At 41.1% G+C, this 16,034-nt stretch overlaps 1 protein-coding gene across 4 annotated transcripts in view; it reads left to right on the top strand.

Moving 5' to 3' along the window:
* AK9 (adenylate kinase 9) overlaps positions 1–16,034 on the top strand; it is a 159,613-nt gene that overhangs the window by 119,429 nt on the left and 24,150 nt on the right. For 3 of the 4 annotated variants that reach the window (XR_008598410.1, XM_055001631.1, XM_055001648.1), the window contains exons 27-30: positions 4,521–4,645; positions 5,896–6,115; positions 7,119–7,178; positions 15,059–15,271. Coding sequence is in view for 3 of the 4 variants with exons in the window: in XM_055001631.1 (XP_054857606.1) it covers positions 4,521–4,645; positions 5,896–6,115; positions 7,119–7,178; positions 15,059–15,271 (618 nt within the window). In the remaining variant the exon portion in view is untranslated. The remainder of the gene's footprint in view (positions 1–4,520; positions 4,646–5,895; positions 6,116–7,118; positions 7,179–15,058; positions 15,272–16,034) is intronic. The other variant, XM_055001640.1, reaches the window with a different exon arrangement.

The following is a 16,034-nucleotide window of genomic DNA, read 5'->3' as shown; positions in this document are numbered from 1 at the left end:
AGATCTCTTTCTCATACACTACTACCCAGAAGTGTATTCTCCATCCTGTATCTGTGCTTCCCATTTTTGTGGCCCAGATGTAATACTGTGCACTTATCTATGTTGAATTGCATCCTGTTCACAACCGCCCACTTCTCCAGAGTATTCAGGTCTTGTTGAATTTTAACTCTATCTTCTTGCGTGTTTGCCACTCCTCCCAATTTGGTATCATCAGCAAATTTAATGAGTAGCCCGTTTACCCCTTCATCCATATCATTGATAAAAATATTGAAACGTACCGAGCCCTGAGGCACCCCACTGGACACCTCCCTCCAATCTGATGAAACGCCATTGACCACCACTCTTTGGGTGCGGTCCTCTAACCAGTTCCCTATCCACCAAACTGTCCTATAGTCCAGTCCACAGTCTTCCAGTTTACCCATTAGAATGTCATGGGGAACCTTATCAAAAGCTTTACTGAAATCCAGGTAAATCACATCGACAGAGTTCCCACGATCCAGTAAGCTTGTCACTTGATCAAAGAAGGAAACCAGGTTGGTCTGACAAGATCTGTTGGGGACAAAACCATGTTGATTTCCCTGGATCACTAAGTGGTCCTTCAGATGCTTACTGATCAATCCATTTAAAGTCTTCTCTAGTATCTTCCCAGCAACAGAAGTCAGATTGACCAGCCTGTAGTTTCCCGGGTCATCTTTCTTCCCTTTCTTAAAGATTGGGATAACATTCGCTCTTCTCCAATCTTGTGGCACATCCCCAGTCCTCCAGGAGGACTTGAAGATGATGGACAGAGGCTCTGCAAGTTCACTAGAAAGTTCTTTGAGCACTCTTGGGTGCACACCATCCAGCCCAGGGGATTTGTATTCGACTAGTGCACCCAGGTGCCTATCCACAACCTCTCTGTCAATGTCAACTAGCCACCCAGGTGTCCTGTCATGTCTTCTGCCATCTCTAGATGTGCTCGAGTTCTTCAGGGAGAAAACAGAGGCAAAAAAGTCATTAATCCTGTCTGCTTTTTTCTCTGTCCTCCATCAGAGTTTCTCCTTCTACTCCCAACAGTGGTCCAATTGCCTCTTTTACCTTGCGTTTGCTTTTCACATATCTGTAGAAGTTTTTCTTATAGTAGCGAGCTCCCCTGGCCAGACCCAGCTCATACTGAGCTTCGGCTTCTCTGATGGCTGATCTGCAGTGCCTAGTAACCCTCATATATTCCTCTTTAGAGGTCTGTTTTTCTCTCCATTTCCTGAACATTTCCTTTTTCTCCCTTAGCTTATTCTGGAGCTCTCTGTTCATCCACATCGGTTTCTTGGAGCCCTTACCGTGTTTCCATCTTGCTGGAATAGTGACAAGAGAGGGAAAGTCTAGTTCAGTCAGGTAATCTGTGTGGAACACTGAGAGAGTCTGTGAGTCTCTCTACACGAGACATCTTACACGGGGATGTAGAGAGACTCTGTGTCTGTGTAGGTGAGAGGAGAGAACTATTTTGTGAGTGAATATTATTCCAAAACATTTTATATGCTGGAAGTTTCATGTGGGAGTTACCACTTAAATCTGATGATTGCATAAACTTATCTGTTTGTAGAATACCTAGTAGATTTTTAATTCTTTTACAGTGTCATATAGTTTCTTAGCTAAACTAAATTAGTTTAGGCATTACTTACTGAGATGGTATCATAATATCCACTGACAGACAGGCCAGATTCAGACTTATAGGAGAATGTGCTAGACTGCTAAAGTAGGAGAACAGCCAGAGAAAGTAGTAAAGTAGTAGTAGTAAAGTAGGACGCCAGAGAAAGAGTGTCGCTCTCCAGTTACCTAATAAGAGAGAGAGAAAATACGTGTATAAGACAAAAGGAGACAGATTAAAACACTCCTGAGGAAGTCTGTGGGACGAAAATCAGCGTTTACTAATAGCCGGCCCCGATTTGGGCGTCTGCATGGGAATGCCAATTCCTCTGGCAACAACAACTGATAAATACAAGCTGCAAAAGGACAATCTGCAAAAGGAAAGAAGATAAGAGCACTACTATGAATGGACTTTAATTACTACAGTGTATAAAGAGTGAGCAATTGTTGCTTTGAAAAAAGAATGGACGTTAATTACTTACCTTGCTTCAGTTATCTGGAGTCGTGTCTTTAAATTGTTATTTCTGAAATATATAAAGAGTGAGCATTTGTTACTTTGAAAAAGAAAAAAAACTTTTTGACCCAGTTGGGGTATCCCCTTTCTATTGTTACAAAGTAGGAGAACAGCCTGTTCTACTGCAGGCTGCTGGCAGGAGATTATTCTGTATTAAAACTTCATGCAAACAGAACCCCCAGTGTTTCAACTTTTGTTTTTATCTCTTGTATTTATTTGAAATTCTGGTTTTAAATTATTTTAATGATGCGTTTATGTATTGGTTTTAATGGCTTTTAAGATGATATTTTGTCTTTTTAAAATTGGTTAGTTGCCTTGGCGGCCTTATGAGGGCAGAAAGGTGGGGTAAAAGTTTTGTTAAATAAATGAATAATAAAACCAGCACAGCAAGCAAAAAGGTGCAGAACGCTTCTCTGTTCTGTTTAGTTTTTCTACATGCATAGTGTTTTTAACATAAATTCAAAGCTGTATGTAACATGAAGTGATGGAATCCATCATAGCTCCTCAGCATTCTGCCACTGAGCAAGAAGGGAAATATCTAAGTTTTAACATCATGTTTTCTGCATGCTTCTTTAAACCTAGAATTCTTGAATACTTTTCAATTGCTGACTCCATAGAAGTTAATTCAAGATACCAGTCTGGAGAGGTTTCACAAGATATGTTGTTTGTATGACAGGCATTCCTCCTTTGCTTTGCTTTAACTGTGGTATGAAGCTGTGGTAGTTGTAACTCTAGAACAACAGCATATCTTATAACAGTTACTGACAAAAAAGGCAGAACTGTACAAGTCTTAGAGGCTACCAAGAAACCAAAGTTTACTGTATAAAGGGGATTATGGCAATGACCCTCTTGTAAGCCTTTCACACTCCTTGCCATCCACCCTAAACCTCCCTCTTCACAGATTTGGGGCTTTCCAGGCAGGTAAAGGCCAGATCCACCACATACCATCTGTTTAACCTCCAATTTAGTAAGCAGAGAGCGTACTAAATCCTACAGGTTCCCCTCTCTCCTCTTCCAGAAGCTCCACTAGACAGACAACTCCCTGTATGTACCTCCCTTCATCCAGCTACAGCCCAGGGCTATTGGGGGAAAGGGAACTTAATGGTTATTTTCCCTATATATACACTGCCACCATTTAAACTTGGCCCATTTAATTGTGACCAGAGTGTTTGAGACTTGTGCGAGAGATATTTTCCCTCAGCTAAAAATTTAAAGCCAGCCAGGGTTAAACAAAACTAAAATAATCTTCATTAACAAGCTGGAACATAGGAGTGAACCAGTTTTAACCTAATAAATTAGAGTTAAACAGAGAACGTTTTAATGTGACAAAACCGGTTTGGAATCAGCCAGTGATATTTCTGCTGCCTTTTCCCTCAGCAGCTCCCCAAACCCTTCTTTACCTCCAACAGACACTAAGTCTCATTGGCCCAGCATTCCGCCGGTTCACTCAGGAGAGGCGGAGCTGAAGCCAGTCTTATCGCAGGCCCTGATTCCAGAAGCATGGCAAGTGCACATACACTGTTCTGTTGAATTAGGGTTGGAGGAAGGGGAGCAGGTAGGAGACCAAAATCGCCCTGGAAATGGCCCTTCTCCCACCTTTTACTGACAGAGACCAAGGTTTAAAGGCTGGCAATAACATTGTTGCCTAGCAACCTCCACTATGGCCCCTGAGATCTCAGATGGCATCCATTTCTTAAAGGTACAGGTGCTTCTTCTATTGTTTGGGGTGATTAATCCCCCCCTTTTTAAAGTTTTCAGATTTTTCTGCAAACCTGTGATTTTTCTCAAGTTTGTAGAAAGATCTGTCTTGTCTGTTCTTGGCTCCAATATCTGCATTTAAGTATTCACAGATGGAGCTCATGTTGAGAATTAAATTAGAATCCTCCAAGGAGCCTTCCTCCAGCTTAAAAAAATCTTCCTCAAGCTAATTATATGTCACATTGTACTTCCACATCCTGTCTTACTTCTTTACAACACGCCTCCCACCTTCTTACTGGGGTATAAAGACTCACCTCTCCACTCCAACTTGTATCTGACAAAAGCTTATACCCTGAAAATTCTTGTTGGTCTATTAGACTCTAATCTTGTTCATCTGCTGCAGACCAACATGGCTACCCACCTGAAACGTCTTCCAAATTAAGTGGCTCTTCTTACAGTGGAAAGTCTCCTTAGGCTGGGGAAAGGCTTCAAACTTTGTACAATGGAGTGGGAGCATAGGGCTAGGATCTACCCCACTATGTGACAGAATTTATCAAACTGAAGCATTTTGTTGTCTCTGAAAAAATCTGAATGAAATGAATAATACAAAATCCTTCATATGATCATTTTAGACTTTTGTCAGGCAAAGTCTATATTTATTTACATCTATTTTGAATCATTTCAGCAGAAAGAATTTCAATTAACAGATGAAGAAGAAGCAATCAAGGCAAACTTGGTAGAAAATGAAGCCTTACCACCAGAGGTGCTTGACAATATTGTTCCTGAATGGTGGACAAAGGAACCCTTTCGGTAACTATAATGTACATAAAAGAGTCACTCTTTAAAAAATTCCATTTCATATAAAGCTCTTAGGCTTTGTCTAATAGATCTTATGAAGCTGATTTCCCTTTGTAAGCCCACCTGAGTGTCCTCTAATTCTGGAGAAGAGGCCTTACTACACAAGTATTGCCATATGCTCATCTGGGATTTGACATATTTCTTGAACAGCAATTCCCCATGCAATTCAGCAAGCTGTTTTTGAAACTAAGGAGGAGACTATGGAAAACAGTTTGTAGCATAGTATGGAATGTTTGAATTCAAAGTAAAAATTTCAAAAACCTAAAGTAGCACTCTGTACTCGGTCCTGTGTGTTATAGAAAGCTAGTGTGGAGCAGTGGTTAGCAAGCTTCACTAGTGTTGAACAGATCTGGAATCAAAAGGCCACTGTGTCATAAAGCTAACTGGGTAATCTTGGGCCAGTTATTCTCTGTCAGTTTATTCTTCCTCATAGGTCTGTTATGAGGATAAATGGAGAGGTGACAAGTATAGATACCACACTGAGCTCCATTAGAGGATGGTTGAATATATGAAGCTGCCTTTTATTGACGCATAACATTAAGGATGGTACAGTCCACTCTGCCTGGCAGAAGCTCTCCAGAGTCTCTGCTACATGATCCTTTTAACTGGAGATGGCAGGAATTGAACCTGGAAGTTCTGCATGCAATGCAAAGGCTCTGCTACTGGAGTCACAGCCCCTTCCCTAAGTAGTGAAATTAAAATGTAATGTATAGATAAATAGTGCTATCTAAAGTTAGAGATGAGAAATTCTGTGATGGCCAGTGAAGCTTTCTGTAAAATGAAGCAGTGGTGTTAGCAAATAATTTATATTCAGTCACAGACATGCACCTACAGATGGCTGGCACATCTTTTAGACACAGTGCTTCCAAAACAATAAATCAGAGGAACTACAAACAACTTCTTGCTTCAGTACCAACAATGACTAATGCTGCCTTTATTAAATGTATTAATTAAAATATATATCTTGCCTCTCCTCATGAGTCAATGCATCTATAGCCTCATCTTCACAATTCTGATATAAACAGAACTACCATTAGAAGAAGTATGTTTCACTGACCAATAAAGGCTTTTCCTTCCAGTTGTGCCCATCTTTTTCCCACAAGGGTCCTTTTGAGGAACAGTTTTGCATTTCTGCCATTCAGTGAGGGGGAAATCCCATAGAATATAGACACTTTCAGTTTCAAATATTATGTTCATTAAAGATCTACAGGATTTATACTGGATGGTTTTCCTCGAACAGTGGATGAAGCAGCATATTTAACAGAACGTGGACTTTGTCCAGACATTGCAGTTTTTCTTGAAGTTGAAGAAGATGATGTTTCTGATCGAATTCTTCCCACACGTTTGCAAAAATGGCAAGAGAAACAATTCCAAAAAAAGGAGAGGAAGCAGAAGATGAAGGATCAGAAAGCAAAAATAAGAGTAATTATTATTTATTAAGTGATTTAACTGAAGCTAGGTACTGTATAATAGATAAAAAAGATAATGGCCTGCTTGTGGGCTTATTGTCTAAAACTTGGAATTATAAAATTTGAACAATATGGCACTTTGTTTTGTAGCTGGGGTGCAATTCTTTATTTAGAAAATGATGTGTTGGTTCCGATTGTCAAAGCATAGTACTAAATAGGAAGCAGTACTAAACAGGAGCAGGAAGATTCTATTGTAACTGCTTCTACAACTTTGCCACCTCTGCCATCTGAAGCATAGGTGAGAGAAACAACTATAGCTGGGCTCTCATTTAGTTTTCAGTGCCAAGTTGCAGTACAAGAATAGTAGTTCAGGTTGCTAATCTAATCAAAGGATTTCTGTCAACACAAAATGAATAGACCAAGTAAGAGAATTTGGCCCTGGCTGAGCCTCCAGCTATTCTAGCTAGACCAGCCAAAGGAACTGTTTCAAATGTATGTTTTATAATTATGCTGAAATTTTTCAATAAAAAAGTTATTACACAAAATAATAACTGTGCTTATATGCCGCTGTTCTAGTAAGATTAGCACCACACTCAGAGCAGAGAACAAACTTGGTGTTATTATTATCCCCACAATATTGCTGGGGAGCCAGGGCTGAGAGGTGTGGCTCACCCAAAGCCAACCTACTGAGCTAATGGCCATCGTGGGATTTAAGCCAGCAGAGTGCTGGTTCACAGTCTAACCACTTAACCACTATGCTACAACAGTTAGACATGTTGCACACTGCAGTGGTGTAACAGGAGCAGAGTGCACATATGACAAGCTCTGGGTAAGTTTTTGTAGAGGTTGAACTAAAGGTAATCTTCCCTGGTATCCTTATGTATTCAGTGTTGTCTCTATGAAAAAAAACTTTGACATTTAATTTTAGAGTTGCTAAAAGAATAAAATAAAATATGTACTTGTTATGTAAAATATGTACTTAAAATATGTTAATAAAATAAGTCTTTTATTAACAGGAAGACCAAATTATCAAAAGGAGGGCAGAACTTTTTGCAGCACAAGCAAAAAGGAGAGAGGTAAGAAACCAAAATAGATAGTTTTTTTAAAAAAAATAAGGCGTTTGGTAACAAATTTGTAAATTGATTGTCAACATACTTTTTAAAAAAGATAGTTGTGCTATAACAAAAACAGATCAGAATTGTTTTTGTTGGCTGCAAATAAAATTATGCTAATATATGATCTTTGAAAAATTGGTTCAGATTATGCTCCATAATACAACATAGTATTTATTATTAAACTATTTATACATCACCTTTCTCCAAGAGCTCAAGGTACAAATTACAAGAAAACAATTCAAAGACTAACAACAACAGAATCTTACACCCCCACTCAGCCCTTCCAAGCCACAAATTCTATCAGATTTTAAAAGCCTTCTGAAAGAAGAATGATGTACAGGCTTTCCTGCATATAGGGAGCAAAGGTGCCCTGCTAGACTAATCGACAACCAATCCAGAAAAGGAATGACTGAAAATGCTTTAGAAGATTGGGACAGAGGAAATCAAAATGTCAGTGGCACATTGTAAACCCCACAGGGTTGTTAAATAGGAGGGGTTCCATATCATTAAAGTCTTTCAAGGGAAGAACCAGATATGGAGATGGTGCAGAACAGTGCAGAACAGAGTTGTTAGGTTTGAAACAGCTATGAAACAAAGGACAATCATTTTGGAATAACTGAAGCTTCCAAGTCATTTTTAAGGGCAGCACCACACAGGGTATGTTATAGTAGTCCAGTCTACAGCTTACAGTGGCATGGATCAGCATACCTAAGCCCATGCATGAGCAAAATGTAGTTGGAAGAAGGTGCAGTTAGGAACAACACAAACCTTGGCAAGTATGGGCAACCCTAAACTCTTTACTTGACTCACCTATTATACTTGTTGGGTTATTTGGTTTAGGTAGGATTTTTTTTTGCTAATGCTGGCTGCAACTTTATTTAATGCTAATTACATAATATCTAGTTCTATGCAAAGTATAGCCTTACACTGCTGTACAGAAATTTCACCGCCATCTCTTTCCATCTCTTTCCATGGGAGAAGCTCCTTGCAGATCCACTATTGCTATAACTGCTTTGGGGAGGGGGTTTTCCACTCTACCCTTTTTGAATTTGTGGGGGAGGGGGATCTGTGTGCAGCATTATTACAAAAACATCTACCACCACCCTCAGCTAAAGCTCCTTCCACTGCCCGCTACTGGGGAAACATCTCATCTTTTCGCTATAGAAGCCTTTGCTGGCCACTTCTGTAAGGAAAACTGATCCAGCAGCGCATTTTCCCAGTAAAAGTGCCTTTCCCATTGTACTGCCATTGCTCTATCAGAGGAGAGAGAGTTTGTTTGGTTCCTCACCACCACCACCCGAGCATCAGCACTAGAATAAGACATCACATGAAACAATGCATATTTTAATTTTTAAAAAGGAAAAGAGACACAATGGGTGGCAGATACAGCTCATTTTAAGTGATCAATTGTAGAACAAGTAACAGGAAAGAATGTGGGCAGGTCAAAGGAAGAGCTAGTTTCACTTTGACACTTGACCAAACACAACACAAACCCTAATCACAAACCAGTGATATTATATAACAGTAGCTCATGTCTGGAAGGAATATTCCTACAGTTGTGACTAAAGTCCCAAAAATCACTACAAAGGTGGTTTGGAAAAGTGGGGGCAACACTTGGGGGAAAGCAGTGAATGCAGCTGTTTGACAGTGGTGCAATTGGGATTCTCAGCAGTAAATGAGTGAGTGAACAGTGTTAAAACTATTCATTCACTTAGATAAGCAAATAAGGCCCTGTTGCATATGCATTTTCTTTCAAAAGTGAGGTGGGTGAACATAAAGGACAGAGCTTTCTCCGGTGGTCCAAGGACTGGGGCAGTCCTTATTTTTGGGATATAGCTCCTCCTCTCTGAAGGCAGGGTCAGTTAGCTGATTTTGATCCTGGAGGGGAGGGGCTTGTCCCTGGAATCACCAGTCTTTCTGGCCCTGCCATCAGAGCAGGATGTCTTCAGCAACGCTCTAAGAGCGCAGTGATCCTGGTGAAGAAGAAACTGCCAGAGATGAGCCGGGTGTGGTGGTGCGCGCCTGTAATCCCAGTACTCAGGGAGGCCAAGGCCACAGGCAGTGAGGAGCTCGAAGGGGAAAGGAAAGGCCCTACCACCTACCCCACCCCCATTTCGCTCGGAGTGACAGCAAGCATTAGAGCCGACGGCCCTAGGTTCCTCCTAGGTTCCATGGAAATCAAAGACGGTTCCCACAGCAGAAAAATGGTTAGAAAAAATATGGGACCACTATATACAAGAAAAAATACATGACAAATTATACCAGAATGAACACTATTTGAAAGAAACTGATTTTATTGCAAAATGGTTACCATTCATTGAATTCATTTCCAATACAAATCACTCTCCACCTAAGCATTTACTTTTTGTTACTCAGATTTGAAGCAACGACTATCAAATAATTGAAAAAAAAATGCTAGTTGTCTTTGTTTTAACTATATTGGCATGACATTTATTGTATATAGTTCACTAAGACTTTGTTGTTGTTCTATTTTACTTCTGTACATTGTTTTTGTTTGTTTGTTTGGTTTAAAAAAAATAAATTAAAAAAAAAAGTCTCAATTACCTAGCAGTTCTGGGGGAATAATGATGATTCTGACCTTATTCCAGCCCCTGACTGTGATATCACAGTCCAGGCAAGCCAGATCTCATCAGATCTCAGTACCTCAGCAGGGTTGGCCTCGGTTAGCAATTGGATGGGAGACCTCCAAAAAAGACCAGTGTTGCAGAGGCAACTATGACTGGATGACATTTTCCACCACTAAGGGGAAAGAAATTACATGCCCCCTATTTACATAGTCACAGCCATAGTTACTATTTAACAAATGAACTGGCATGGCCCAGGATGAAATAAGGAATTCAAAGAGGTCCTGAAGGCACACCAATAAATAGTCTAGCAGCTAGACTCTCAGATGGGCAAGAGAGGCATTCCAGTATGGGAGTCTGACTCCAGATAGGTAAAAGGGTGCCCCCTCCCCAGATTAAAGAGGAGGCAAGGGCCATTAAGAGCACAGATCTCGGTTAAGCCTTCAACTGAGGACCTTGATCTATCAGTTTTCTCCCTCAGCCAAGAAGAAAGGGGAGCTGTTAAAAGAAGGGAAAATTCCCTAGCAGGTCTTCCTCAGGAGCCGTATCCTAGAAAGCTCCCTATGGTGATGAGGATCCTGGAGTCTTCTCCCTTGAGGACTAAGGGGTTGGAGAGAATCCTCCCTAGAATCAGGAATAATCCCATCAGGGATTCCCTTCCAGTAGTCTCACATACTTGTAGAAGTCTAAGAGGGACACTTTGGCAAAACTAACTACTCTTATTTCCTCCCCCCCCCAAGTCTTATACATTAGTTCCAGGGGTTACTGAGAGGATCAAGCTGCCATTGGTGGATGATCTGGTAACCAGCCTGCCATCTAATCCTGTGCTGCCCGTTGACAAGGACGGACTATCTAGGATTCCAGCCTCAGGTGGTTTGAACTGGCTGTGCGCAGAAAATTGGAAGTTTCCGCTACATCCTTCAGAGCATTGGTGACAGCTCCACTCCTTCCTAGAGTCACATTCTCTCGGGTCTCAGACCTGGTTGCAGTGAGCAGTAAACCCCTGCCAAAGAGCAAAACTAAGAAAATAGCCCCGGCAATATGCTATGCTGTGGTCAACAAGGACCATGGTTTTCAGGCAACCAGGCACAACACTTAGCTTAGAAATTGGAACGTGGACCATTTGCCCCAAAGCCAAAGTAACCGTGGTTCCTTTCAAAGATATGAACCTGTCTGGAGAAACTCTAAATAAAGGAAAGCAGACCAGACATTGAGAGGAGGGTAGTACCTTCTCCCTCAACAAATCCAATCAGAATACTAAAGGGCCAAAGAAGGGAACTCAGTGTGTCTACACCAAGGCAGCAGGCACGATGGTGTTTGGGGGATGCTTACAATATTTGACAAACCCTTGGCAGCTAATAATAAGAAACAGGCAGATACTGTGATCAGTGGAATTCAATTCTGTGCCACCTGGTCCTTTTTCCCCTAGATCCAAAGGAATTTGGTCAAATAAAATAGACGCCTAGGAACAAGAAGGTGGGAATGGAAAGGGTAAAATTTGTCATGACTGCCATTCAGAAGGGAGATTGTCTGGCTTCCATCAATCTCTCATAGAGGCACTTCCAACATTGGGCCTTTCCTTTGAACTGAAAACACCACCTATGGTGTTCTTCAGAATCCTAGTATCACTGATAGCATGGCTAGGCCATGGAGAGTGGCTCCTTTCCCATATCCAAACGACATCTTGATTTGCGCACTTCAGAAATGCCTGTTGCCATATCATGGGGTGTTAGATCACAAGAGGTCCAAGATAGTTGAATTGCCAGAGATCCTCAAACAGGAAAATAACCAGTAGCTGTACCTCATTCAGTCCCACGTTGGTGTCCCACTCAAGGAACCAGAGAGAACAGTGATGACTATGGACATGTCTTTGGGGATGGAGATCCCACACCCAAGGAAGAATGGCATAGGGCATCTGGCTGAAGGACAAATGATCAACAGGGTAAACCCTTTGGAACTCGGAGCCATCAGACATGGTATGGTGGAATCTCAGAATCTTCCCACAGGTCACTATATGTTTATACAGAGGACAACTCTGAGGCGGACTGGCTAAGCCAGAGAGTGATGAACCAAGCAGAATGGATGCTATCCAGAGAGATTTCCCCAACTGGTCTACCATAGTTTTCAACAAGGCGCAAGGAGAAGAAACCCTCAAACCATAGGGATAGATGATGTGAGCAGCAAGCTGCCTTCACGCGTCCTGTATGTCTTCCACAGTACAGCTATTGCACAGAGCTGTTCAGAAAATCACATAGTAAAGTGCAGAAGTGATGCTAATAGCAACCTTCAGGTCCAGAAAGACATGGTCCCAAAACCTGAAGAATCTTTCAAGCATGGATCCCTGCCACCTCCACTGCAGGAGGGCCCATTGATGCGGGGATCAATACGACACCCCTAACCTGCTCTGACAAGCCTCACAGTGTGGAGGTCGAACACAAACAGCTAATAGGGTTGGACTAAACAGAAGGCATGATTGGTACTATGCTAACCTCCAGGAAGAGTTCCACAGAATTCCTGCCAAGTTCCCAGAAGAGTGCATGGATAGAGTCGTAATCTTTTGGGGCTAATTAGGGACTTACTATCCTTTCTTCAAGAGGGGTTGAAGAAAAGTCTTAATACCAACACCCTTAGACAACAGGTAGTGACCAATTAGGGGTTCTAGGAAGGGACATTCCCTTATATATCACCTTCATGGCAGTGGATTCTAAAAGGGGACCTCATTGTAGAATCTTCCAAGGATTCGCTGGTTTTTCCCGCGTGAAATCTTAATCTGGTATTGAGAGCATTATACAAAACATGCCTTGAGCCTATGACCTCATGTCCCTTAAAGGAACTGACCTTTAAAACCATCTTGCAGATGAGAATAAAATCAGCTAGACACGTGTCAGAATGGCAGGCACTAGCAGTAGATAGAGAGCCATGCCCTTTCCTCCAAGATGGTAGAGCAAATTATGAACAAAAACAAGTTTCTTCCAAAGGTGAACTTCATGTTTTCATAGGACAGGAGAGATAGTACTTCCCTCCTTTTAATCTAATCCAAAGCACAGGAAGAAAATAAATAAATAAATCTCACTACCTTGATATACGTAGAGATGTGAAATTCCACTTGGGCAGGACTAAACAGTGTTTCAGAAGTCTGGGACGCTAGTTGTGTGTTTGCAGGAGGCCCTTCTTGGGACCCAGAGTGTCCTTTTCTTGGCTAAGTAGGTAAAGCAGAGGGTACATAATTCTGGCATGTCAAGCCAGAGGTCTGGAGATGCCCATAGATATCAGGGCGCACTCACTAAGGGAAACCGACACAGGCAACCTATAAATCCTTTAGTCTTTAGAAATGTTCTATAAGGTGGTCTTCCCAATAATTGTCTAAGATAAGTTGTCTTCCCCAGAGACAACATTTAGCAGGAGGGTACTAATACACACCCTCTAGGCCTGGAAGCCAGACTACCCACCCTGGGGTACACTGCTCTTGTATGTCCCAAAAGTAAGGACTGCCCCACTCCTAGGACCACCGGAGAATGGAAGATTTGTATTCACTTACCGTGAAGCTTCCTTTCTCGGTGGTCCAGGAGTTTCTTGCAGGGCGGCTTCTAGGAATGGATGAAGAGTTAGGACGATAGTCTTCCTCCCAGTTTATTCAAGGGAAGGATCTTTCTATTAAAAAAAATTGAGGGGAGTTATTATTTTCCCTTCTGGTATTATGATGGGGAGTCAGGGCTTGGGAACAGACTGGTGATTCCAGGGACAAGCCCCTCCCCTCCAGGATCAAAATCAGCTGACTGACCCTGCCTTTGGAGAGGAGGAGCTATATCCCAAAAGTAAGGACTGCTCCACTCCTGGACCACCGAGAAAGGAAGCTTCACGGTAAGTGAATACAAATCTTCCATTCTTTATCATGGCACCTCTACTGTGGAATTCTCTCCCTTCAGTGGTTAACCTTACACTGACTTTATTGAACTTTAATGACCAGGTAGAAATGTTTAATTTTTCTCAGACCTTTTGGCAGTTGTTATTTTGCATCATCTTGGCTCTTCCCTAATAAAATAGTCTGTTGTATTATTCTCTTTTGGTACTATTGCTCCCTATCAATTCATCATCGTGTCTTCTGTGCAGCCCCACTTGGGAACTGCACATGCGCAGGCCAGCCATAGACGTAAAAGCTCCAAAAGCTGCAAGATGTTCAGCCGGCCTTTTTGCGTGCTTTTTCAGTGGGCCCAGCTATAAAAGGCGGGGTGACTAGGACTTCTTTTTTGTTACTGAAAATACTTTTAATAAATATGCAAAATTTAACATGATTTTCATGAGCAAGTCTGCTCTAAGCACAGCATGTTTAAGTCTTATTGATTTCAGAGAGAAAGTTAAGAATATATTTTATTCTGATTATGGTTTATTTTACAGATATTTTTATGCTGTTCTTATGTCCCTAGCTTGTTTTTAATTATTTAGTTTTTTGTATTATATTGATAGTTTACTGTATTGTTTTTACTTACTAGCTATCTCAAGCAGGATTCTGGTGATGTGGCATAAAATTTCTTATATAAATAATTATATCCCACAGAAATCAGTAGGATTTCTTTGATTGTTATATAATTGCATGCTGAAGCATTTCCACAAATCATTGTCATATACATAGTGGACTAAGTAGAGAAATTGAGAGATATTAATTAACCTTCTCTGTGGTGGCCCCTACCCTATGGAACAGCCTGCCTGAGGAGGTCAGGAGAGCTCCCACGCTCTTGGCTTTCCACAAACAATGCAAAACTGAATTAATCAAAAAGGCTTTTTTATTCACATAGGAGGGCAGTATTGTAAGGAGGGGGTCACAGATATTTCACCAATTAAAAAAAAAAAAGATATTTCACCAATGAGTTGGGAACCATGGGCTCCATCATTATGTTGCTTTGAATATGTACTGATATATACTGCTTGTGCTTCATGTTGTCCAGTGTCAATCCTAGAATGGATTATGTTCTGTTTCAGCAATCCTTCAACCCTGTATTGGATCCTTGCTAATGCTATGTCTCTGTAAACTTGTATTCATCTACCCTATGACATTGTTTATGGAAATGTCCTTAACACTGTATGGAAATGCCTATCCTTGTCCTTGCTACTGATGGTATTGATCTCACACTATGTAATCCGCCTTGAGTCTCCGTGAGAAAGGCGGACTATAAATGACATAAATAAAATAAAATAAATAAAATAATTTTTCTTTTTATAGAAGTCTGTTCAATAGTCATACAGTATTTCACATTTCAGAATGCTGACGCTAGGTTTGAAAGTGAGGTTGCTGATGAAGATGATGAAGATGAAGAAGATGATATTGAAGCAATTTTGGAAGAAGAGTTTCCAAAAGAAGAGGATGACATGGAAGATGAGGATGAGGAGCAGGAAGCTGAAGCAACTGAACGCTTGAAAACAGAAATTGCAGAGAAGTTTGAAGCAGATTTGAATAATATGCAAGCTGTACAGGTACTTTCCTCATTGTCTAGCATATTAGTTTCTGCCTTGACTTCGTTCCTAAATGAGAGTAATTTTACGAAGTGTTTATAATCTAAGAGATTCTTGGAAAAGTAGAGAATTGTAGATAAGTAGAGTGATGTTTCAAGCAGAATGTATGATACTTTTGAAATTTGTTCCCCTCTTTCCCCTATCCCCAGTGGAAACTAATAAAAAAATTAAAAGAAAAGAAAAGGTAGAGAATTGCCTTTTCTATGATTAATTTATTAAAATTCTTATTTTAATCCATTTTACCAAGGCAAGAAAAAATACTTTAAGGATAGCTCTGATGTGACTAAGTCTCTGTCTCTTTCCACATCTGATAATTTATCAGCCCTTTTCCTCCTGACTACAATATTTGCATGCAATAATATAATACCTTCTTGCCATAAAAGTATCTGTGCATATAAAGCTGCCTCATACTAACAGCACAATTCTGCAAAAGCGCTGAGGGAGTTGACCAGTCACTATGCTAGCATACCCCTGAGATATGGTGCAGCAACCTAAACATAATGTAGCAGAGCAGCTCAGGGCTGCCACACTATTCCAAGCACTGGAGCAGCAATGCCATGGCCCCCCCACCAAAGCACTGCTGGCATAACCCCCTGCGCTGGTAGACAAGCATAGCAGGAGTTAGTTCCCTAAGCCTTCCCACCCCAGGAGTGCCCCCAGCAATGGTGCAGACTACACCTTCAAAAACCACAGCAAAACCCATAGTCTCCCATTGAGGACAGGA

The sequence above is a fragment of the Eublepharis macularius genome, chromosome 1, assembly GCF_028583425.1.
Source record: "Eublepharis macularius isolate TG4126 chromosome 1, MPM_Emac_v1.0, whole genome shotgun sequence".
Lineage (NCBI taxonomy): Eukaryota > Metazoa > Chordata > Lepidosauria > Squamata > Eublepharidae > Eublepharis > Eublepharis macularius.
The sequence above is the reverse complement of the archived record's forward strand: the minus strand, read 5'-3'. Positions and strand labels throughout refer to the sequence as shown.